Raw genomic sequence first — 26,093 nt, forward strand, 5'->3', positions numbered from 1 at the left:
TATACAAGAATATTTTATTCTGTTTTTATATTTATAATTTTTATTACATTAAAGTTTTTTTATCTGTAGACACCACTTTTGTTTCATTTTATTGTTTATAGCAACCCATATAGTGCTCTTTTTACTGCGTACAGTGACTTACTACTACATCCAAAAGGGATTATGAAGAGAGATCATGGGACAGGAAGTTACGGTGTGGCTTGCTGGAAACTAGGATAAGTAATGGTTTGACTACACATGTTATAATAAAAGAAGTTTGATTGAATGCCTCTCGCTGCCATTTCATGGAAACATTACAGGCAAGACACCCAAAAAATTTTTCGCGGTCATGTCTATAACATGTGATATTCGAGATTATCATTTTTTAATCAACAGGCTTTATGGTTTTTAAGGAATACATTAAGCTCAGATAAATTTGTAATAATTTATTTGGCCCAGTGCAAATTAAAAAAATAAAACTGCACAAGTAAATATATACATATGAAAACATGACAAATATTTACAGATATATACAAAGTTGACTTCAATTCATAAAAAGCTATCATGTAAAGCAAACCATCACATAAGTTTATAAAGGGCAGACACCTGAAAATAAAAATTTACATTTTTCTTTTTTGCAATAAAATACTGCATTACTAGAGCTTAAGATCAAATAAAAAAACTAAAGTAGTACAGTACCTTTCCATTTTTTTTTTCTTATTCTACTGTGGTGCTATGTCAACGAATTAACAAAAGCGGCAAATTCATAAGTGACACATGCATATAACCCAAAAATGTTTGTAGAAATTATTATCTAGCAGTAGCAGTCAGCTTCTTGAACCCATAGATCTTACCCACGCTACTCTTGGCAAAGATAACTGGCTGAAAGAAGAGGACAAACAGTGCTGCTCAACACTGTCCTAAGTTCCTTTTCAGCAGGGGTATTGAAAATTGACCAAAATTGGTCTTGTCAAACTTCTGTATGTAGGAGGGATTCTGCATGCTTAATAGCTTAAAGCAAACCAGTCACCTAAAATGTAATATTTAGTTTGTGACAGGTTCCAATAGCCTATGCTCATTTTAAATGTAAATGTAACCATTCTGAATCATTTCAAAATTACCTGGATCCCTGCTAACAGTGTGGACAGCCTGGTGGTGATGGGCAGCTGCAGCAGCATAAGTCTCCTCTGCCACCACCTCTTTCATCTTCCGATCATATGCATCGAGCAGGCAGGGGAGGGGGATGGCATGGATTAGAAAAATACATGAGGAGACAGAAACAGGCTACTGCTGCTTATCTTCCCCCAGGACTTGTCACACTGCTAACAGGGAGACAGGTATTGCAAAATAAGGGTGCATTCACACGCAGTATGCCAGTCGTGTGCTGGGGAGGAGTAGGTGGCCCCTCGGCCGTCCATAGGAAACAACGGTGCATGGCCGCACACCATTGAAAATATAGAACATGTTCTATCTTTATCGTGGTGTGCTGCGTGGAACGGTGCCACACATGTGGCACCATACCACCATCTATGGGCACGTATATGCGGCCACGCGAATGAACCCCAACATTGTATGAGAGTACTGAAATGATTCAGAATGATGACAAATGCATTTTTAAACTCAGTGGATATTGCACATTCTGATGGACAGGCCCTCAGATACTGGGGTGCAGTCTGTAGTGTACAGCAAAGAGATCTAACACAAGTGCTATACTTTCAGTTACAATCCTGAAAATAAAATGCATTTTTCATAGCCCTGTTGCTCTTAACACTAGACACAAAGGCATAATTCAACAGAGTTGCTAACACACACTGCCTGCAGTTGATTGCTTCCCTGTAAGACTACGCACAAGACTATAGAACACAGTAGCTTTTAACATTAAACTTTCAGTGCCCTTCTTACATCTTGGATAAAATCATATTTTCTGTTTGCAATAAAAAAAAAAAAAAGTTTGCTTTTGCGTTTCTAAAAGTCAATTTTCCTAAAAGTTAAAGCCTTCGTAAATTCTGTTTGCTCTTTTTACTTCCTGGTAGCGGTTCCGATAGCCATCGGTGATTTTGAGCTTTGTTGGTCACACAATCTTTGGAAAAATGATACTGACAATTACAAAGTGTGCAAACATCTAGTTGGCAACTTTCCCTGGTACAAATTGCTCTGCGTTGGTAGGAGTCATACTTTGCAGGGGAACCACAGTCTCTGCAAACTTTAAGGCTTTGGTCATTTGTTAAGGTCTTTCCAACCTATCAAAGAAACAAAAATATTGTTTTAATGGAAACAATGAGCGTTCAGAGAACACATTTTGCTACTCAAGATACAGATTTACGGCATATTGATGTGAAAGGCCATAAATGGCAAGATGCAGTTTCCACACCTATCCGTGGAACAGAGTTTACCTAACCACTATCTAGAACTGTGGTTAGGTAAAGCTAATTCTTATGAAGACTTCATAATCTTGCTCTTTCTCCACATACTTTGCTATTACCGTATATACTCGTGTATAAGCCGAGTTTTTCAGCACAAAAAATGTGCTGAAAAACGTCCCCTCGGCTTATACACGAGTCAATACTTTATGTAAGTTTATTATTTTTTAAATATTTTTTAAGTATATATATTCTCACCCTACATACTCACCCGATGTCCGCGTGGGTCCTCTTCTGGCTTCCGCGGCCATCTTCTTGCTTCTCTAACTTCGTGCCGGGCGCCGCCATTGTTTTGCTTCCAGGTGGCGCCTAGTATGCAGCGGCGAGTCATACTAGGCGCCGTCCGCGGGAGAGCAATGGCGGCACCCGGCACAAAGTTAGATAAGCAAGAAGACGGCCGCGGAAGCCAGAAGAGGACCCGCGCGGACGTCGGGGCCACCGGAGGGTGAGTATATAAGTTTATTAATTTTTGGCTGGCTACATACTGGGGGGCAGGCTGGCTACATACTGGGGGGGTCTGTGACCAATGCATTTCCCTACATCGGCTTATACTCGAGTCAATAGGTTTTCTTAGTTTTTGATGGTAAAATTAGGGGTCTCTGCTTATACTCGGGTCGGCTTATTCTCGAGTATATACGGTATGTCCTCTCCCCTGCCTGATAAAATAAGTGAAATCTGTAATTTCTTCCATTATAATATACATTCACCGAATTAAAATTTCTAGGGTTTGAGGTTAATTTATTCCAGCACACTTACCTCTTTAAACTCTGAATAACGACTGAACGAGGAAGATGGCTTATTCTTTTTAGTGCTTTTTTTTTTGGAAACACAGCAAGCAGCACTGGCCACTTTCTGAACTGAGGACAGTGGTATCCGGAACAATGAAGATTCTCGAGTAGCTGTAAGTTCCATCTTTCTTGACTCTCTCTCCTGTAAAAAAAAAAAAAAAGTGCACAAGGTTTTTGTTTAAATTCTGCATTTATAAAGTCAGAATATATACAATATCGAGGTTAAAGGGCATCTACCACCAGGATGAAGGATTGTATGCAAATGAGCCCGAGGGGCTCCAGACTCCATAGGTGTTATGGAGAATGGAGCCCCTCAGGCTCATTGGCTTACAGTCTTTCATTCTGGTGGTAGATATCCTTTCATGATATATAGCATTGAAAGCATCTAAGCATTAAAAATATTGATGGCTTCATGATATTCCATAATAAGTAAATATTAGCAAGTCTCAGTTCACACCTGATTTGGGGGTGTACGGCGACAGGAGGAGCCTTGTCAGACCACAGATGAGGACCTGAATAAGTTTAGAGCATTAGAGGCCTGACCAACCTGATAATAATGTCAGTGTTAGATGCCAGCTATTGTTTGATAACCATTAAAACTTTAGCCTATGAAACTTTCTACTTCTCATTGATTTGAGATCTAGAGCACTTCATATCAAAATCTGAAGAGATTGGATTGCTTTATAAAGTATTATAAATATATACAGGCAGTCCCCGGGTTACATACAAGATAGGGTCTGTAAGTTTGTTCTTAAGTTGAGTTTGTATGTAAGTCGGAACTGTATATTTTATCATTGTAATCCCAGACAGAAATTTTTTGGTCTCTGTGACAATTGGATTTTAAAAATGTTGGATTGTCATAAGAACCAGGAGTAACAATAAAGCTTCATTACAGATGCCTGTGATATCTGTTTATTGTAGCTTAAGACTAAAGTAAAATAAATGATCAATATCCAGAGGTCCGTTTGTAACTATGGGTTGTATGTAAGTCGAGTGTTCTTAAGTAGGGGACCGCCTGTAATTACATAGAATACTCACACAAATTTCTTTACGACACCGTCTGTAAACATTATAAGCCCAGTTGTCCCTTTGCAATATCTTCCTCCATGTTGTACTCACACTGATGACACTAAAATCAAATGAACGTAGACATGCAGTTTAGAAAAAAAGATCTCAAAGAATTTCAACATGCAAGACACTATGCTTCTCATGGGAAAGAGGCAGCTACTTATTCCTTACTCTTCATCTAAAATACATGGATGTGTTTGCTGCATTGAGTTTATTGTAATTGTACAATACAGTTACTATTGCCAGGAAAAGAGAAATAACTTACTTGATTAAATCAATTGCACTCAGATGTCTCAAGATTTTGCTGAGAAGATGCTTGAAATCCCTCTGGAAAAGCTCCCCAAGAACATCCATTTTTTCCAGTCCCATTTTTTTACCTATAAGGTTATTAAGGCCAAAGGTCTCACGGGAAACTACTTCTTCTACAGTGCCCCAGTCAACTTTTGGACTTCTTTTGCCACCTTTTTTTAAAGTAGAACACACAACCTCCTCAAAGCGGAGCACCGGTAGGGAGAGAGTTCTTGGATGGACTGGCACAATTTTTTCCTCCAAGGCTTGCTGCTTAGGGGTCTCAAACAAAGCAGTAGATGTAATGCTTGTGCTAAAATCCTCATCTTGGCTCTGAGAGTCATTAAGCAGAACTGATGAATACCCACTGTCCTGAAGAGGGCTACAATCCAAGTTATTTGTTTCAACGGCACTTAGCCTACGCAGAAGATTTTCCTTGTTATATACAGGTCTGTCTCCTGCAAATGAATCTGCTCGGCTAGGAGACAAACGTTCTATGCTTGTGTCCAAGTACTCCTTTTTTGGGGAGGGTTCTTGTCCTTTTCCAGGTTCATGATCAAACTTGGTTGGGCTTGCATCAGGTAATATCTTTGATGGTGACAACTTGGTAGGAGTTTTAAAGCCACACTTCATCTTGCAGTTTTGTGAAAGTTCAGTAACAGACCTGTAAAGGAAAAAAAAAAGAAGTTGAATCACAAAACCATATAAATGTGTGCAAATTGCCATCCTAAGTACTAAGATTAAAATGAACATGCTACCAGTTTCTCTTTTACATGGTTAAAACCAGATAAAATTTAGCCATTGTCCAACCTATTTTTTATTTTCTTATGGTAATTCTTTTTTGCCCATGATTACAGGATCTGCCTGAGCTCAAGAAGCAAAATATAATAATATGGTTTACAGCATGGAGATGCTCTGTGAAGATAAGATGTGGTATCCAATGACGTGGTTAATGTTCTCTATAGCGACGTCTTTGTATTTTTCGATTATAAATAATTTTAAATAAGGCGAGTTTATATAGTCTCCTACCACTTTAAAAGGGTTTGCCCATGAAAGAAAGTTCTCAAAATTTCATCCCCTTTTGATGTTTACACAAGATAATTGCTGACCCATAACTTTACAATTTTACTCCGTTTTATTGCCGTTTTAGCTCCGATACATGGCAGTTTCCTGAGGGGCGAGACACCACTCCATTACCACGTTTGCTCCACGTTGCTCCCAATTGTCTATGGGGACATATGGGGGGGGGGGGGCAGATGACAGGCTAAGGTTTTTTTGGCATTTCATCAATTTTACAACCAACCCCCGCAGTTTATTAAAGAAACTTAACATTCCATATGTACTCAGACCTTGTTTTGCAACACAATTGTGAATACAGTTTCTACCCTAAATTGTAAACATGGCATAAATGGACCTTAACCCCTTAACGCTCTGCGCCGTAGCTCTACGGCGCAGAGGTATAAGGGATGTATGAAGAGGGCTCACGGGCTGAGTCCTCTTCATACAGAGCGTCGACGATCGGTTACCATGGTAGCCTCGGGTCTTCTTTTGACACGAGGCTACATGGCTTATGCAGGTTCGTTACAATGAGCCAGTGGCTCATTGTAATGTATGACCTGCAAAAATGCCATATATTGCAATACTGTAGTATTGCAGTATATGGCAGGAGCGATCTGACCATCTAGGGTTAATGTACCCTAGATGGTCTAAAAAATAGTGAAAAAAATAAAAAAAAGTTTAAAAAAATAAAAAAAATTAATAAAATATTAAAAGTTCAAATCACCCCCCTTTCCCTAGAACGGATATAAAACATAATAAACAGTAAAAATCACAAACATATTAGGTATCGCCGCGTCCCAAAATGCCCGATCTATCAAAATATAAAAACCGTTACGGGCGACGGTGACCTCCGAGGCGGGAAATGGCGCCCAAATGTCCGAAATGCGACTTTCACACCTTTTTACATAACATAAAAAATGAAATAAAAAATGATCAAAATGTCGCACAGACCTCAAAATGGTAGCAATGAAAAAGTCGCCTCATTTTGCAAAAAATGACCCCTCACACATCTCCGTGCACCAAAGTATGAAAAAGTTATTAGCGTCAAGATGGCAAATTTGTTTTTTCTTTTTTGTACACATTCGTTTAATTTTTGAAAATGTATTAAAATACAATAAAACCTATATAAATTTGGTATCACCGCGATCGCACCGAACCAAAGAATAAAGTAGGCGTGTTATTTGGAGCGAAGAGTGAAAGTCGTAAAAACTGAGCCCACAATTTTTCCACATTTGGATTTTTTTTTCAGCTTCGCAGTACACGGCATGTTAAAATAAATAGCATCACGGGAAAGTAAAATTTGTTACGCACAAAATAAGCCCTCACACAGCTCTGTACATGTAAAAATGAAAAAGTTATGGATTTTTGAAGTTGGAGAGCGAGAAATGAGCCGAAAAACCCTGCGTCCTTAAGGGGTTAATCTTAGATACATAATTAAATTGGATAGTACTAGAGAAAGATGCACATTATGATCAACTTCCAGAAATCAAAATGTGATGCATGCCAGTACAGCGATTTTCTAATGACTGTGGGATATGTCCTCTGCCATCTTGCACAAGGCTTACATTAGAATGGTCTGCAATATATTGAGATCCCTTTATTTATATAGAGCCATTTGTGACAGGAAAAGTTTGCCTACTTTGCAAATTAAGTATTTCACCGTTCACAAAAGGCATGTAAGGAAAATAACATATGTATATACACATATGTACATATATACACAAGGGTGAGGGGATATTCATGTATCACACATACATGGAAACACTAACATGTTCTTTCCTTATGGAGCCAGAATAGACATGACACCAATGTCTCTGCCTGATAGGGTAATTTAGAAATGTGGATTTAATACATGTATATACACACACTGGTCTGGAGGAGGCCGCACCCCCTCTCCCACATCCGCGCCATATTTAGTCCGCCTAAACTTGCTTTTGTCTCGGAAACGCAGTGCACATTAAGCCATCAGAAAATATGACTTGTCCCTAGTTTACACAGAGAACCTTGTGACACATCAAATGTATCTATCCATCCCCTAACAAAATGGTGGAGCGCTCAGCAGGGGATTTTGGCGGGCGGCTGCCAGTTTTCCTATAACCTTCCCCCATGGTGGGCTTATCATAGGCGAGGTGTGATAGTTACACACACTCCACTGGGAAGATTTTGGTTATTATGGTCCGTGCACTTTCCCATCCGAGACCCCTCCGCCACCACAGCAGAACCGACATACGGTCTCCAAACATAACCGTACAAAAGAAATCCATTACAGCAGTCATAGCTAGCGATATGAGCCTTAGGTAATAGATACTTACTGGTTCTCCGACCTTCCCTCCTAGATTTATATCACAGGTGCCAAGGCTGTGCTGCACTCAACGCTTCATCGGAACAAGAGCTTTAATAAAAACACTATTCTTAAAAGTTTCCTGCCGAGCCACCCAGCGCTCCTAGCCCGCCGCTTTCCGTCCAGTCACTCCGGCTGCGGCTTGTCAGTTAAATGGCGCCAGCTGCTGAAGCAACTATCTTCAAATTTCGCGTCCAAAAGTTTAGACCAATAAACGCTGACTTCCGGTCCCTTGATAGCCGACTAGTATACGCCAGGCGCTCAAACAGGCTGCGTATTTCATTGGAGGCTGCGATAAGAAAAATTTCCTCCAGCTACTCGTTGCAGACTGCGCCATGTTACTTTCTGGCAGCCGAACTATTGCGAAAATAATTTTAAAGCGGCAAATAAATAGGACAACGTGAGCGATGAATATGTTTATACCGTCTATTTGGTATACAGTTCTTATTTACAAAAAGTTTTAACAGTAAGGTATCGCTATACTATTATTGTGTAGGTTTCTTCATACCGCAACTAAGCAGCAACTTTAACCTTTACTTACTCTATACACAGGGCAGTAAAAATGCTTGTTTACGGAGGAACAGCTTTACCTCCACACCACCCCCATATACCTATTCTAGCCTCCATCTTCATCACCCACCTATGCTAGCCTCCGTCTTCAACCCCCGTCCACCCCAACCCCCCCCAAAAAAAACCTTTACCACCATCTTAAAGGAAACCTACCACTTGAAGTGGCAGGTTTCCGATGGCAATACCGAGAACCAGCTCAGGGTGAGCTGGTGCCGGAGCTTATTTTAGTTAGTGTTTTAAACCGCGGTATCGCGGTTTAAAACACTTTTTAAACTTTATAGCCGGCGCAGGCAGGTACGCGCTCGGCGCTTACCATGCGCGCGGCTCTCATTCACTTCCTATGTAGCCGCGCGCACGGTAAGCGCCGAGCGCGTACCTGCCTGCGCCGGCTATAAAGTTTAAAAAGTGTTTTAAACCGCGATACCGCGGTTTAAAACACTAACTAAAATAAGCTCCGGCACCAGCTCACCCTGAGCTGGTGCCCAGTATTGCCATCAGAAACCTGCCACTTCAAGTGGTAGGTTTCCTTTAACTGCCCACAAATATACTCCAGCCAAAGGCCTGGAACGAGGCATTTTGGTGACGAGGCAGACAAGAAAGATTGCACCTCAAGCCTTACGAACGTGGCCGAATAAGGGACGATCCTGACAGGAAAAATGAAATGCTCCTCCAATTAAAAATAATAAAGGGCAACTGGTATGGAAACATCTACAATAAGGCCTCCCAGCCATGAACATAGTGTAAAATAGAAAAATATGTCCCTCCAGTAAAAATACCTGCGATGCGAAAAGAATGTAGCAAACATAAATATATTCCAGCAATTAATATACCAAACACATAGATAACAATGACTGGGCCACGCATATATTTACCAGAATAATAATATCCTGCACATATAAATATACAGGCAGTCCCCGGGTTACATACAGGATAGGTTCGACGAAGCCGCAGGGTGAAACGTACGTCGAGGTTCTTGGACCGCGGCGTGTCTGTGCTTCTCCTGGCAAGATGACACAAGGTATACATGGGTTCGACTAATGCATCTATTTGTGGGAGAGATTCTCTTATTATGCGACTTTTTCCACTGCCTTATCCTTAGACCGCTAACCTTTGTATTTAACCTTTGTTGGTGATCATTTACATCTTCACCTCTAGTAGTACCATAGTACACTTATATCCCTTGTGTTTGCCAATACTATTAGTATATCTATGAGGACATGTTATAACTGGTATTGTTCTCATGGGCCTTCTGGCATTAGTCTCTTACCAGGTGCACACACACGCTGCGGTAGCTTCTATATCCACCCACTTTGTAGCCAGTCATACTCTTATGTGATATGTCTTCTGGTTTCTCCATACGATAATTTGTCTTTGTAATCCTTACATTTACATATATTTTTTATGGTATTGTATCAAATAAAATTTTGAAATTTTACATTTTGTCTATATGATTATTATACTCCCGCCCTCTTCTTTTGGTGCATACATACAGGATAGGTTCTGCAGGTATATTCTTAAGTAGAATTTGTATGCAAGTAGGAACTGAATATTTTATCATTGTAAACGCAGCCAAGTATTTTTTTGGTCTCTGTGACAATTGGATTTTAAAAATGTTGGATTGTCATAAGAACCAAAATTAACAAAGCTTAATTTCAGCCACCTTTGATAACTGTTACAGCCGTTTATTGTAGCCTAAGGCTAAAATACAGTAACTTACCATCCAGAGGTCCATTTGTAACTAGGTGTCGTCTTTTAAGTTGAATGTTCTTAAGTAGGGGACCACCTGTAGACCAAAATTTAATCTACTACACACATCAATATACTGTATACTGCATTACATGTACGGCACATCTGTGCTGCACTCGGGCACAGAAATCACTCACTGTTAAGCACCGCCTTCTGTAGTCTCCTCATTGCTGCCAATCTTTCTCCAACTTAATGGAAACTTCTCCCAGTCGAGAATTATCTCGGCAGAATTTGCCACCTGGGTGACTGTGGCCTCTGGAGAACATCTCTACACTCCATCCCTAAAAAGATCACAGTCGATATAATGTCCCCTAGATCACAGCATATACAGATAATACACTGTGACCCATCAGTTTGCTATAATATATACTACAAAAGAGATGAAAACAGAAATTGTACAGAAGTGTCTATATACTTGGTTATAGAGGCTGTACAGATATTTACACCAAAAGGTAGGTGCCACATATATTGAGGAAATCTACAAAAACCTATGGTCCCCCTTAGGAAAAGGGGAAAAGATATGAGGCAAAAGAAATTACTGACATTAAAAAGACAAAATTTTATTGAATATATGGTAAAAACATATAGCAAAGATACGACATTTTGTAAAAAAGTTACAAGATTACAGGATTACAGAGTGACAATACAGCAGAGAAAAAGGCAGTCATACCCGGACACAGCACTTAACCAAAAAGTAAACCAAATTAGTTGGGCTGATGTATGGAGGTTTTGAGGTAAGTTAATGACAAAGGTGCATATGCATTAGTAACGACATAGCAGGCTCATGCCTTGTGTGTGGCTCACCAGTGGAGCAAAATTAACAGGCCTTACCGTGTGGGTAGATGGTTGTGCAAAGTGTCCGGGGATGACTGCTGCCCCGACGCGCGTTTCGGCTCCTGCTGAGCCTTCGTCTGGGGGTGGCGTCTTCCCGGTCACAGATGGTATTTAAAGAAGAGTTGGACCAATAGAATCATGTTGTTGTTAGTATCGCGAGAGTCAACATCACGTGACCGCACGGACCTCGCGCACGCGCAACTCAAAGGAGTCACCGTAGAATAGACTGCCAAGATAGAATATCATCATGATCGCGCATACGCAATGGCCTCATCGGCCGGCCACGCGCACATCCCACATCGCGTATATAGAACGCAGCAAGTGCTGAGCACGGTCTCAGGTAGGTATATATTGAAAGGTTACAGCCTATATATACATTATAATGTTTCAACGTAACAAGTACTCTATATTTATAATCTGATAATACATATTATAAAGTGACAAATTAAATACAGTGTCAATATTTACAGTATTATATTTTGTTACCATTTAAGTGGAACATCATTGTTATAAAAAACAATCCTTGATGTGAATTGATTACATTTCATATATAAGACACATAAAATTGATATAGAATTAATATTAGTGACAGGCACATAAAAGGGAAAGAAATATATTCTATTAAAATGAAAAACAGTGGTAAAGTGCCCAGTGCATGGGGGGGGGGGGGAGGGGGAAGTGAGGTGCTGAGAGTGATTGTGAATAAAGTGCAAGGGATAGTGTGCTGGATTAGTGACAACAATTAATGAATTGTTCTATTTGAAATATGCCAAAACCTTCAAAGGGATGGAGCTGTGGTTCTGTGGATAAAAAAGTTAGATATATTAAATATGCTGGTTATCATGACAGTTTTTCCATCAGGATGTGATCTTAGGTCACGCTGGACTTGATATCAGAGTTCGTTGGTCCTCATAAACAATCAACTCAAGTAAAGGACCTCCATCTGTTTGGGAGGTCCCTGGTATTTAAAAACATGTTCGATACGAAGGACCCGAGGGATATCTTTGATACGGAAACAGAGGTCGAAGCTGTGAAGATCTTGGAGGAACTACAAAGAGAACACAATGAGGACACTTGTGTCCCACAATGTATAAGAAAAAGATCAAAAAAATTTCCAAGCTTAAACATCTGTCCAGCAGTTGACCAATTTATTAAAACAGTGACACATGAATTCAGAAAATTAGATCAACAGGTGAGCAATAACAACCTAACTAACATCCAAAGACACTGTATTAATAGTCTAAAAAAGGATAAATCCATTGTTATTAAGCAATCGGATAAAGGTGGCAATATTGTTGTTTGGCCGCAGGAAATGTATGAGGCTGAGGCCTATAGACAATTAAATAACAATCATTGTTATAAACGTTTAACGTTCAACCCCATGTCAAAATTCAAGAGTGAATTGAATAATATACTTTTACAGGCACAGAAGGACAAGATCATCAACAGTGAGATCTATGATAGCCTGAAGACAGACGATCCAGTAGCTCCAACCCTGTATTTACTACCTAAAATTCACAAACATGCAAAGACACCTCCAGGAAGACCTATTATATCGGGGAGAGGAAGTCTGACCGAAAAGGTGAGTAGGTTTGTAGACCACTACCTTAAACAAATGGTAATTAATTTACCATCATACACACGCGACACCATGGACCTCCTACGAAAAATAGATGGGATTCATATCGAGGAGGACACATTGCTGGTTACATGCGACGTAGAGTCGCTGTATACCAGCATCAGACATTCAGATGGCCTGAGAGCTGTTAAATATTTCCTAGCAATGGAGAATCTGACACCAAAGTTTTCGACCTTTCTATTACAGCTTTTGGAATTTGTATTGTCCCACAATTTTTTCGTGTTCAATGGGTCCTTCTTCCTGCAGCTCCAGGGCACGGCGATGGGGGCGGCCTGTGCGCCCTCATACGCTAATCTTTTCCTGGGGCTGTGGGAGAGGGACCTATTGGGTGATGATCGGGATGTCGCGATGGACCGGGTCCTCCTTTGGGCCCGTTACATAGACGACATCCTGATCATATGGAGGGGTGACACGATGGAGCTAAACACCTTTTTCGAACGATAGAACAACAATCCGTACAATATTAAATTGACCTATAGCGCTGACAAAAGCAATATCCCTTTTTTAGACGTGATCATAAGAAGGGACTCCGAGGGGTACCTACAGACTGAAGTCTACAGGAAAGAGACTTCAGTAAATGCACTTCTTCATGCAACCTCTGCGCACCCAAAGCAAACCATTTCAGCCATCCCGATTGGTCAGTTTCTGCGCATTAGAAGAAATTGTTCAACAAACGAAGATTTTGAGAAGCACGCGAAGGATCTGTGGTTACGTTTTCAGCAACGAGGATATAGCAACCGGGCAATTAAAAAAGCGTATTGGAGAGCAAAAGGAACAGCACGCCACGACCTACTAGTACCGAAAAATAAAGAAGTAACATCTGAACAGGTAAGATATATAACCACTTACCACTCACAGTGGCCACAAATGCGAAAAATACTGCAAAAATATTGGCCAATTTTGACATGTGACCCGACCATAACAAAATACATCACATCATACCCTGCCGTGACAGCCCGGAGGGCTAAAAACTTACGAGACCACCTAGTAAGGAGCCATTATGACCCAGGAAAAACGCAGACTATCTTTGGAGCAAAACCGCCAGCATGGGGGTGTAAGCCCTGTGGCAAATGCGTAGCATGCCCTAATGTTGAACATGCCACCACCTTTACCAATTCAGCAGGTGACAAGGAATTTAAAATCACCCATACAATCACGTGTAACACAAAAGGAGTGGTATATTACGCGACGTGTCCATGTAATCTTATTTACATAGGACTTACAACTAGGGCATTAAAAACCCGAATAAGAGAGCACATGAGGGACATCAAAGCCACGTCTGACCCACACTTTGACCCTGAAGGAAAACCAGTAGCGGCCCATTTTAAGTTGAGACATGACTCCAACCCAGGACTATTAAAAGTCCGAGGGATCGATAAAATTATATCCGGGATCAGAGGGGGCTCAATCAAAAACAAATTGGCCCAATGTGAAACGAGGTGGATATGGACCCTTGGGACCATCCATCCCAATGGTCTTAATGAAACCATCAGCTTTGCCCCTTTTCTCCAGTGATGCACCATTCTAATCACCATCTCCAATCTCCCTACAACCTTCACCTCCTTTCTCTACATGGCGCTCTCATAGCATGTAAGGCGTCCACGAATGTAGGACTCATTTTAACATATTTCTTTGACAAATTTTTTTTATATTTTATGTAACAAAGTCTTTTTCCTTCTTCTTTTCACAAGTTTTTAGATTTTTGTCAAAAGACATACATACGCCATATCTTTTCCGGTTTACCTGTTTTTGAGGACCAACGAACTCTGATATCAAGTCCAGCGTGACCTAAGATCACATCCTGATGGAAAAACTGTCATGATAACCAGCATATTTAAAGGAAACCTACCACTTGAAGTGGCAGGTTTCCGATGGCAATACCGAGCACCAGCTCAGGGTGAGCTGGTGCCGGAGCCTATTTTAGTTAGTGTTTTAAACCGCGGTATCACGGTTTAAAACACTTTTTAAACTCTATAGCCGGCGCAGGCGGGTACGCGCTCGGCGCTTACCGTGCGCGCGGCTACATAGGAAGTGAATGAGAGCCGCGCGCATGGTAAGCGCCGAGCGCGTACCTGCCTGCGCCGGCTATAAAGTTTAAAAAGTGTTTTAAACCGCGATACCGCGGTTTAAAACACTAACTAAGATAGGCTCCGGCACCAGCTCACCCTGAGCTGGTGCTCGGTATTGCCATCGGAAACCTGCCACTTCAAGTGGTAGGTTTCCTTTAATATATCTAACTTTTTTATCCACAGAACCACAGCTCCATCCCTTTGAAGGTTTTGGCATATTTCAAATAGAACAATACATTAATTGTTGTCACTAATCCAGCACACTATCCCTTGCACTTTATTCACAATCACTCTCAGCACCTCACTTCCCTCACTCCCCCCCCCCCCCCCCCCCCCCATGCACTGGGCACTTTACCACTGTTTTTCATTTTAATAGAATATATTTCTTTCCCTTTTATGTGCCTGTCACTAATATTAATTCTATATCAATTTTATGTGTCTTATATATGAAATGTAATCAATTCACATCAAGGATTGTTTTTTATAACAATGATGTTCCACTTAAATGGTAACAAAATATAATACTGTAAATATTGACACTGTATTTAATTTGTCACTTTATAATATGTATTATCAGATTATAAATATAGAGTACTTGTTACGTTGAAACATTATAATGTATATATAGGCTGTAACCTTTCAATATATACCCACCTGAGACCGTGCTCGGCACTTGCTGCGTTCTATATACGCGATGTGGGATGTGCGCGTGGCCGGCCGATGAGGCCATTGCGTATGCGCGATCATGATGATATGCTATCTTGGCAGTCTATTCTACGGTGACTCCTTCGAGTTGCGCGTGCACGAGGTCCGTGCGGTCACGTGATGTTGACTCTCGCGATACTAACAACAACATGATTCTATTGGTCCAACTCTTCTTTAAATACCATCTGTGACCGGGAAGACGCCACCCCCAGACGAAGGCTCAGCAGGAGCCGAAACGCGCGTCGGGGCAGCAGTCATCCCCGGACACTTTGCACAACCATCTACCCACACGGTAAGGCCTGTTAATTTTGCTCCACTGGTGAGCCACACACAAGGCATGAGCCTGCTATGTCATTACTAATGCATATGCACCTTTGTCATTAACTTACCTTAAAACCTCCATACATCAGCCCAACTAATTTGGTTTACTTTTTGGTTAAGTGCTGTGTCCGGGTATGACTGCCTTTTTCTCTGCTGTATTGTCACTCTGTAATCCTGTAATCTTGTAACTTTTTTACATAATGTCGTATCTTTGCTATATGTTTTACCATATATTCAATAAAATTTTGTCTTTTTAATGTCAGTAATTTCTTTTGCCTCATATCTTTTCCCCTTTTCCTGAGGGGTACCATAGGTTTTTATAATATATACTACCATATTATTTCCCCCCTCATTAATCCAGATGCCCCAGCACACTTCTCCAGTATATAGCCAGCAAATATATATTGAGCCACCCCTACAGTATATAGCCAACCTGTCCCCTGCCCTCTACTAGTATATGACCTGCCCCCTGTAGTATATAGCCAGCCCCCAGTAGTATGTAGCCATCTTGCTCACATGTAGTATATAGCCATGCCCCCAAAAAATAATACCTCATCTACTTGCGCTCCCTAGAACCACATGGTTTGTCCAGCATCCCTGGCCTCAGGCGCGCAGCTGCCAATGGCATTGCTCAGGTACCGGCGCCGCACGCCCTGGGTCCTAGAGGGACTGCTGCGCACAGCAACCAGTGATATGTGTAATACACATATTACTGGTTGCTATGGGGGCCGGGACAGCACTACAGGATGAAAAGCAAGGGTTGCGCCCAAGCGCTCACCTACCACTCTTCTTGGCCCTGCTCCACCCCCCACATACCCAGCCTCAATCTCCAACTCTTACCAACATACGCCCAGCCACAATCCTACCCCCGACCCACACACACACACAAAACCCTAACCACCATCTTTACGGCCCACAAGCACACACAATGGGCGGTGAGGTGGTCCTGCATATAATTAATCTATGGGGGTGAGAAGGCTGTATATAATGAGTTCATGGCGCTACACTAGTTTACTGCAAAAGGGGCCACTGAGGCTATGTTGTCCAAGGGCCTACTGAAACCTGGAGCCGGCCCTGGGCATATTTAATACCATTAAAACTTGTCTTTAGTGCCATGCTTAAAGGAAGTGAGATCCTCCATGTGCATATTGTTTACCTTAGACACCTACATTGTCATCATTGGAGAAATTTGCTTCAACAAAAGTGGGATACAAAATCTTGTGGCGAGGATTAATAAGTGTGACAATGACCGCTTGTACCTTCGAGTGGGTATTTCAAAGTGGTGGCGGAGGAGTAGATGAGAGTCCAACTAATACAGTTAACATAGATTAAAGGAAACGTGTCATCAGCACTTGGCCTCAAACCACTACCAGTATATTGTTAAGCACCATGACACCTTCCTTCATGGACCTTTGGGGTGGCATCATCCAGGAAATCAACTTTGAAGTGAGAAGTAAAATGATTGTATAAAGTCAAGGAGGCGGAGAGTTTAAAGGGGTTATTTTTTTAAGCAGCCCCCTCCGGCCACCTTTAGTTTTTTTTTCAGAACTCTCGGACAACACATTAACAAGGAAGTCAAGGTGGGGAGCTCTGAAAGCCTCCTACTCTGTGACTGACATCATGCTTTGGACTTCAGAAGATCAGGTTAGTTATGTCTCTGGATGCAGGACCATCAAATACAGGAATGGGCTTTCTGAGGAAGAGAGAGCTTGACTTCAGTGGCAAAATCTCCGCCCTCCTTGACTTTATACAGCCAGTGTTGTATATGTGTTGTGATGGCAGCACACTGGGTCATGAAAGTAACATTATCTGGAAGGTTTCAGCTGCTTGATAATATGCTGGTGATGGTTTATAAGGTCAATTTCTGCTGACAGGTTCCCTTTAAAAGAGAAAAGTTGTTGCAGTTCCTGACAGAATGGCAAGAGAATCCTACAGGAATATGTTAAGGATTGAACCCTTCTTTCCACACCACTAGGACAATGTCAGGAACCTGTGGAAAGATAGTGTGCAATCTTGTGGATACTCTATACAATCTTGCTAGCAACTTATAGCCTGTCTCTTGCTAGCAAAAACTAATAGAAACACCATGACAAAGCTCAAAAAATTCATTGTTTTTGATCCAGAGTCAAGGAAATGTTTAGATCTGAATCTCATACATACAAAAGGGCCAAGCCATATAAATACCGGACACCCCCTTTAAACATTACAGCATTAGGCAGGGAATCCAATAGACCAATAATATGCTATAAGGAAATTGGGTTGGAGAAATATGTCAGACAGCATTAATAGATTATGTAAGCGCCAAGTCAATTGCAGGCAGGAATTGTTCTTTTGCTGAGGGTGGTGTAGCCAGTTGCAAAGTACATTAAAGGAAATGATTTTTTGATGCCTGGCAGATTTTGTAAGTTTGGCCACTAACAAAGACATGAACAATCTATAATATTAACGCCATAGCGCAATAAGACGTACCGTACCCTTATGTCTTGATGCGCATGAGGGAGTATGAAGAGGGCTCACGGCTGAGCCCTCTTCATACTCATCGGGTGTTTGCTTCACAATGAAGCAAACGCCCGTCGCTAACACCCCGCGATCGGTGCTAGCGGCGATTGCAGGTGTTAACCCTTTGATCACCGCCAGCAAAGCTGCTGGTGGCATTAACAAGCTGGCGGCGCGTGGGCGCTGCCATTTTCGCTCTGATCGACGCTCCCCGTGACGTCATCAGGGAGCGGCGATCCATTGCCATGACAGCCTCGGGTCCGAGGCTATCGTGGTTTAAGCTACCTATTACAATGTGCGATGGTGTGCAAAATCCCCATATACTGCCAAACTGTGGTATGGCAGTATATGGTAGGTCAATCAGACACCCTAGGGTTATAACTTCCTAAAAGTCATATATAAACAGTAAAAATCATAAACACAACCGCGTAACGTAAAATAGCGCCCAAAGTCGCAAAAGGCCAATTTTTTTGCCAATTTGAAAAATATAAAAAAAAAATTCAATAAAAAGTGATCAAAAGGTCCAGTTCTAAAAATAAAAGCATTGAAAACGTCATCAAAAGTCGCAAAAAATGACACAACCCACAGCTCTGTACACCAAAGTATGAAAAAGTTATTAGCGCCAGAAGAAGGCAAATTTTTTTTTTTTTTTGTACAGGTGGGTTTTAATTTTTGTAAATGTATGAAAACATAAAACCGCACTGACCCAATGAATGAAGTAGACATGTCATTTGGGGGGCACAGTGAAAGCCGTAATATCCAAGCCCACAAGAAATGGTGCAAATGTGTTTTTTCACTGCATTCAGAATTTTTTCCCCGCTTCCCAGTACACGGCATAGAATACTAGAAACCACCACTATGAAGTGCAATTTGTTACACAGAATACAAGCCCTCACACAGCTCTGTACGTGGAAGATGGGGAGTGAAAAATAGACACAAAAATGAAAAAGAGCCTTAAGGGGTTAAAGATAGAATTTCAAAAATAAAATCCAGAAAATCACATCATATAGATATCAATCTATTTGCATTTGCAGTGAGAAATAAGTAATTGTGTTGCTTATTTTTAATTTACTGGCGAAGGTTGTCACTCAGGATGTTACCATACACGGCTCCATCCATTGTCACATTGAAGCAGTAAATTAGTCGTCATGTGCCTTTAGCAGAGAAATGCCCCTGAAACAGGTTTCCACCCCAAAGCCTGACAATGGGGATGGTGTTCTTTTGGTAATAGTTCTTGTCAAAAAGGCAATTTTGTCTCAACTGATCACAGAACTTTCCTCCAATCGTTCACAGAATCATCCAGATGTTCTTTCAAAAACCTGATATAAATACTTGTGTAAAAACTACAAAAGTGCTTAAAGGGGTATTCCGGGATCATGAACGTCTGATACAAAAACCCATGATGCTATAAATAAATACCTATAACAAAAATGTCATTAGTCACAAAATTGAGCTTAAAAAGTGTGATTTTATGATTCACAAAATGTTACGGCCTCTCTAAAGTATGTAGAGTTCTCACCAAGATGGCCGCCATCTACAACTACAAATTCCATGATCCATTAGTTCTCAGTAACTCTTCCTCCCTCTTATGTTCTGCTCCCAGTGATGATCTAACGGACTGTGCTACTCTGTTACCATAGTAATGATGTGTAACTGCCATCCCTGCACATCACCACAACACTGGTGATGATATATAGTGGTGTTCACATGGTGATCACATGACCTGCCCAGGCTGGTGCAGGTCATGTGATGTGGACATGTGACCAGCAGTCATCTTCTGCCTGTATCTGGTCTGGTCTGCGTGGAGGAAATCAACGGAGTGATTACAGGGCCAGTAGCATTTATTTCTTCATTACAGTCTATGTCAACAGCATTTTCTGCTAAAGGGAGCAAAATTCCTTAAGCATCGATGTAAAAACTTGTGTGTAAAAACTACAGATTTTTTATTTCTCCTGGCTAGCACAGTACTTCTACAATTTTCTCAACATACTGGGTGTTCTTAGGCAAACTTGAGATCCGCACATCTTGGGCCTGCACATCTGCCTTTTTGAACAAGGGAACCTGCAGTATTTTAAACCATTACGGCGGAAGGCATTACCAATGGTTTTCTTGGCGACTGTTGTCCCAGCTGCCTTGAGCTCATTAACAAGCCACATGTAGTAACAGGCTGATCTGTCATCTTCTTCATACTGATGGCTACCCTACGAGGGGAGATTTTGCAAGGTGTTCTTGGACAGTCATTTTGTATTCCTTCTAATTTCTATTACACCACCAGTTTTCTTTGTTTTGTATCACATTTCAGCCTGGTGCTGGTTTATGATCTTCGCCTTAGAGAGGTCTTTGGGCTTATCTGTTTTGTAGAGGTTAGAGTCGGATTATAAAAAGATTCCTTTCCACAGAAGTAATTACAGATGATTATATAAGACAACGGTCTTAAATACAGCTAACAAGGTGATAAGGAGTCTGTAGGAGCCCGAACTCTGAGGCGTTGCATTTTTTGATGAGTATTTGACACATTCCAAAGGCTTCAGGCTGGATCACATGGCGAGGTAACATTGCATTTTAGCATATGCAATGGAAACGCAATGTTACTTAACCCCTTATCGACATGCATTGTAGTAGTGCGGTGAGCATTGGGTCCCAGTGCATGGAGAGGGCTCACGTGCTGATAAAAATATAAATAAACAGTAAAAATCATATAAACACATTAGGTATCGCCGCACCCAAAAATGCCCGATCAAAATATGTTTTTTCAATGCGTTTAACCCCGTAACGGAAAAAAGCACCAAAAAGTAAAAAAAATAACACTGCCATTTAAAAAAAAATATTAAAAATTCTATAAAAAGTGAGCGAAAGGTCGTACAGTCCTAAAAATGGCAGCATTGAAAACGTCAAAAGTCGCAAAAATGTCACGACCCAGCTCCGTACACTGAAGTATGAAAAAGGTATTAGCGCCAGAAGATGGCAAAATCACCCCCCCCCCCCCCCAAATTTTTGTACAGGAGGTTTTAATTTTTGTAAATGTATGAAAACATTACAAAACCTATACAAATTTGGTATCCCTGTGATCGCATCAACCCAAAGAATAAAGGGTACATGTCATTTGGGGCGCACTGTGAAAATCGTAAAATCCAAGCCCACAAGGAAACGGCGCAAATGCGGTTTTTCACCATTTTCACTGAATTTGGATTTTTTTTCCGCTTCCAGGTACACCACATGGAATATTCAATACCATTACTATGAAGTGCAATTTGTTACGCAGAAAGCAAGCCATCACAGAGCGCTTTACGTGGAAAAATAAAAAAAAGTTATATATTTTTGAAGCTGGGGAGTGAAAAATCGAAGTGAAAAAAGTAAGGGCCAGGTCATTAAGGGGTTAAACATGTGTTCAAGGCTAAAGTCTTTGGTGTGCGTCAAAAAAGCATAAAAAAAAATAACGCAACGCATCATGTGAACGCTGCTAGTTTGAACCTGTTTATCTTCATTTCTAGAAGTGTAGGCAGCTGTGAAACAAGATTGAAACCATCCAAACGCATGGTATGCTTACAAAAACGCATCAGTTTAAAAATGGTCCAAGAACATGACGTTCTTGGTCCATTTTAAAACCGACTAAAAACGCATGTGGTTTTTTTGTATGTTTACCATGCGTTTGGCTGGTTTTAATCCTATTCACAGCTGTCTACACATCAAGAAATTAAGATAAACAGATTCAAGCCAGCCAAATGCATGGTAAACATACAAAACACATGAGTTGTCAGTCCGTTTAAAAAAAACGTCCAAGAACACACAGATCGCCAGCACCCCTACCACTGCCTGTGCTGACAAGAAATGGATGAAATGTGCATGATATATGATATTCTTTTATTGGATAGCTTGAAAAAATACTTCTGTAAATTGTAGCTCGCTCAAGTCCAAAGGGTGGTTGTGATTGACAGCTACCTGCTTGTACGCCTATTCTAGGATGGCTTTCAATCATTTAGAAAGACCAGCCACTGTAATATGCAGGGTTCTCATGGAGACCATGAGGTCCAAGCTAAATACATTTTGGTCTACTATTTACAGACCCGTCTTGGCCCAACTGTACTAAGGCGTTTCATGGGACTATAATATTAACCCCTTAAGGACCAACCGCTTTTTAGTTTTTGCTTTTTCACTCTCCACCTTCTATAACTATAGCTTTATTTTTCCATGCTTGTTTGCAGTGTAACAAATTGCACGTCATAGTGGTGGTATTTATTATTCCATGTACTTGGAAACGGGCGGGGGGGGGGGGGGGGGGGCGTTGGGCAAAATTTTCTGAATGCAGTGAAAATTATGAAAAAAAACACATTTGCGCCCTTTTTTGTGGGCTTGGATTTTACGGCTTTCACCGTGCGACCAAATGACGTGAATACCTAATTAAGATAAGTACGATCAAGAAGATAACAAATTTGTATAGGTTTTATAGGTATAGGTATATTGTGAAGCAAACAATCGATGAGTATGAAGACGGCTCAGCCCGTGAGCCTGCTTCATACTCCCCCTAACGCTACGAGAAGTACAATCATGTCTTTTTGCATTATGTGGTTAATGCCTTGTACTGGGATTGAAGGAGTATTCCAGCTCTCCTTTATTTCCCGCCACAACTCTTTTCCTGTTACTACAATTCAATTCGCTTTACATGAATTTGAGTAGTAATAAGAAACACCATACATTTTACCTGCTGGCCAGAGTAGCTGAATTCAGATTATCAGAGGACCTTCTACAATGTAGAGAAACCATCATTTTTATAATATCTATTAAATCCTTAATGTCAGAATACATTTTGGCCCTCTCGACTAACCCCTATTTTTAAAATATGACATGTCACCTTATGTGGCAATACTTTTGAAACACTAACACATCCAGCTGATTTGGAAACAATCTCATGACATCTTATACTTTATTATGGGTGATTTGTTTTGCATTTAGTGGTGGAAAAAAATGAAATTTGGCCAAAATATTTCAAAATTTTCAATTTTCTGCTTTCCAGGCAGAAAGTCATACCATCCAAATAACTTGATAAAGTAGGACATTTGAGATATTTGCATGTTTATTTTTTACCAGGCCTTTCATTTTTACCATAAATTACCTCATTATAGGAACTCAATAAATGAAAAACAACTTTTAGGAAGTTACTTAACCCTTTAAGTGTTTCACAATGGATTAAAATACCCAATTTCTCGTGACTATAAATATACTTCATATGTGGTTGTGAACTGTTGTCACACAGCCGGGCATTGAAGGAGCACCATTCAGATCAGATATGTATTGTCACTTTTTACAGGCAAGAAAAATTTAATTTGGGGGGAGATGTGGAGATATGAGGGCTTATTTTTTGCTGGATGAGATTCAAATTTACAGATTCTTCATTTTGGGTTGTCTATAGTTTACTGATGAGATTCATTAAGTCTTTCAGGGTGGAAGAAAAGAAATCCAAAGTTACCCCTCAGAGAGAAGGGAAAGATGGCACCAATACATATAAAGGGTATAAGGGTATTTGACCCTTCAGGCCTCCCTTATACCTGAGCCTGTTCATCAGATTTTATGGAAGAAAAGAAAGAAAATCATAAATCCATTTGGATTTTTAGCTTTTTTTGTTTGCCGTTAACATATTTTTTTTTCATGTCATGGTTATCTTTATTCCTTGTGCCATTACGGTTATGGCACCTCATTTATATAGTCTTATTTTTTCACAAAACAAGGCACAATCTCCTTACACATCGCGGTCATGCTAGATACTTTTACGCTTTTTTGCGTTGAGGGGCTAATAACAGCCAATCACTAAGTTTCAGATTCACATGCTTGCAAGTACCGTTTCTGTCAAAAGTCTCAAAAATGATTCCATTAGTATTTTAGCATGTAATATGTTTAAGGTTTTGGGAAATATCCATTTCCTTAAGGTTGTTAAACTTCATTAAAATATGCTTGATAATACACAAGTCCGCAGAATAAGGCAACTTTATTTACATACGTTTGCATTTTCAATCAATTCCATGATGGACTCATAGTCAGAAAATTCACTAAGAGCCCGAATCATCTCATCTAAAAGTTCATTACCAAACAAGAATCCGTCAATATTGTGCACAGACATTCCAATCCGATGGTCTGTTACACGGTCCTGAGGGAAGTTGTATGTTCGTATTTTTTCAGACCTTCCTTTTGTCCCAACCTAGAGAAAACCGTTAATAGTAAATAAGAATGAACAGAGCAAGCATTATTCACAAATATGGTGCTACCAGGGATATCCCATAAATGGCACCTTTGAAGCTTTGAGAAAATAAATATAGCATTTCAACTTTCAAAAGAAGCTTCTCAAAATTTAGGAAAGTGGGCTGGTTGCTCTTACTAAGAGGTCGGATTCTCTTATCTTGTGTCCCGGTGGTCGGCCTTATTCATAAAGGGGCTGGCTGACACAGCCACAGGAGGCCCCTGTCAGCGGGGACCTGTAGGAGAAGCCGACAGCATCGCAAATATTGCGCAATAGCTGCCAGCTCTCTGTGATGCGGCACTGACAGCAGCTGCAGCCGCAGACTTTCTTCTTCACCTTGTCGTCCGGCAGCGCTGCACTAACAGCGGCCGCACCAGGCTTACTCACAGTGCCGCATCGCGGAGAGCCTGCAGCGATTACGCAATATATGTGATGCTGCTGGCTTCTCCTACAGGTCCCAGCTGAAGGGGCGTGGTGGGGGCGAGTCGGCCGGCCCCATTATGAATAAGGCCGACCGCCTGGACACAAGATACGAGAATCCGACCTCTTATTTAGTAAGAGGTCGGATCGGTTTAAATCAACTTGGCACACATAAAAAAAAAAAAACTGGCTGGGGAGAGGATTATGGGGCGGCACATTTGGTGGGGGTCATTTTCAGGGTGACAGGTCCTCTTTAAGTGGGGAGTGAAAAATGGAAAATGCAAAAAATAAAAAAGGGCCCTTTTCGTAAGGGGTTAATGTCCAGAAATCACTTGATTCTTTACTGGTGCAAGATTACATACATCTAGGATGGTAAAACATGGGAGGAGAAGTGTAACTGCCTGTGAAACTGAAGCAAGGAGGGGGCTCTGGTAACATCCCCACAAGCAAAATTTTGATGATTTTAGAAGGAAGGAGGCCATGGATAACAAATATAAGAAGATCACCACAGTCACAGTGCCTGGATCTATGAGTAGGTGTCCCTGGCTTATCATGCAATATTTTGATGGTAGATTTCCTTTAATCTCGCTTTTCTTGTTTCCTAACTTATCCCCCAAATTACTTATCATACCTAATAGAAACAAAGTAAATATAATCCAAAACATGAATTGCCAATTCTCTTGGATTTTGGTTTGGCATACGAGGACTAAAAACTCAAGACATGATCTCATTAGGCTTTGTCACATTTCTATGTTATTTGTCTGAAAGTTTTTATTATGTTTTTATAGGTTTATTGATCACATCCTTATTGTGCATGTGTTAAAGTTATTTACCGTGGCATAATAAATTGTGGGATTTATGTCTCCAACATATATGTATGTACATTATCAGCATGTTCAATATATAGTCTAAAAACTAACTGCAATGGAAATGCATAGACTATAATGTTGACACACCGCCCAAGATCATGTTTTCCAGTAATCACATGGCCAGGATCATGAGTTTTAAATGTGTGTACCAGTGTGGGGAACAGGATATTGAGTAATTTATTAATACACATCTAATAAAGGTTCTGCACTTCTTTCTTGATATGTGAAGTGAAACCTCCTGTTACTCACCTG

The 26,093-nt window shown here is 40.7% G+C and overlaps 2 protein-coding genes across 4 annotated transcripts in view; both read right to left on the reverse strand.

The window, feature by feature from the left end:
- Positions 1–410: 410 nt before the first annotated feature.
- On the reverse strand, positions 411–8,188 carry FBXO5 (F-box protein 5). The gene is made up of 5 exons (XM_072140968.1): positions 7,915–8,188; positions 4,521–5,207; positions 4,226–4,316; positions 3,156–3,329; positions 411–2,219 (listed from the first exon to the last, which is right to left on the reverse strand). The coding sequence occupies exons 2-5, from the start codon at positions 5,174–5,176 to the stop codon at positions 1,968–1,970; spliced, it is 1,173 nt and encodes a 390-aa protein (XP_071997069.1). The 5' UTR covers positions 5,177–5,207; positions 7,915–8,188; the 3' UTR covers positions 411–1,967.
- A 16,096-nt stretch (positions 8,189–24,284) lies between these two features.
- The window catches only part of MTRF1L (mitochondrial translation release factor 1 like), a 38,138-nt gene continuing 36,329 nt past the window's right edge, over positions 24,285–26,093 (reverse strand). For all 3 annotated transcript variants that reach the window (XM_072140972.1, XM_072140971.1, XM_072140969.1), the window contains one exon: positions 24,285–24,513. In XM_072140972.1, coding sequence (XP_071997073.1) covers positions 24,304–24,513 — 210 coding nt within the window. In that variant the 3' untranslated portion in view covers positions 24,285–24,303. The remainder of the gene's footprint in view (positions 24,514–26,093) is intronic.

Source organism: Engystomops pustulosus, chromosome 3 (assembly GCF_040894005.1).
Source record: "Engystomops pustulosus chromosome 3, aEngPut4.maternal, whole genome shotgun sequence".
In the NCBI taxonomy this organism is placed as follows: Eukaryota; Metazoa; Chordata; class Amphibia; order Anura; family Leptodactylidae; genus Engystomops; species Engystomops pustulosus.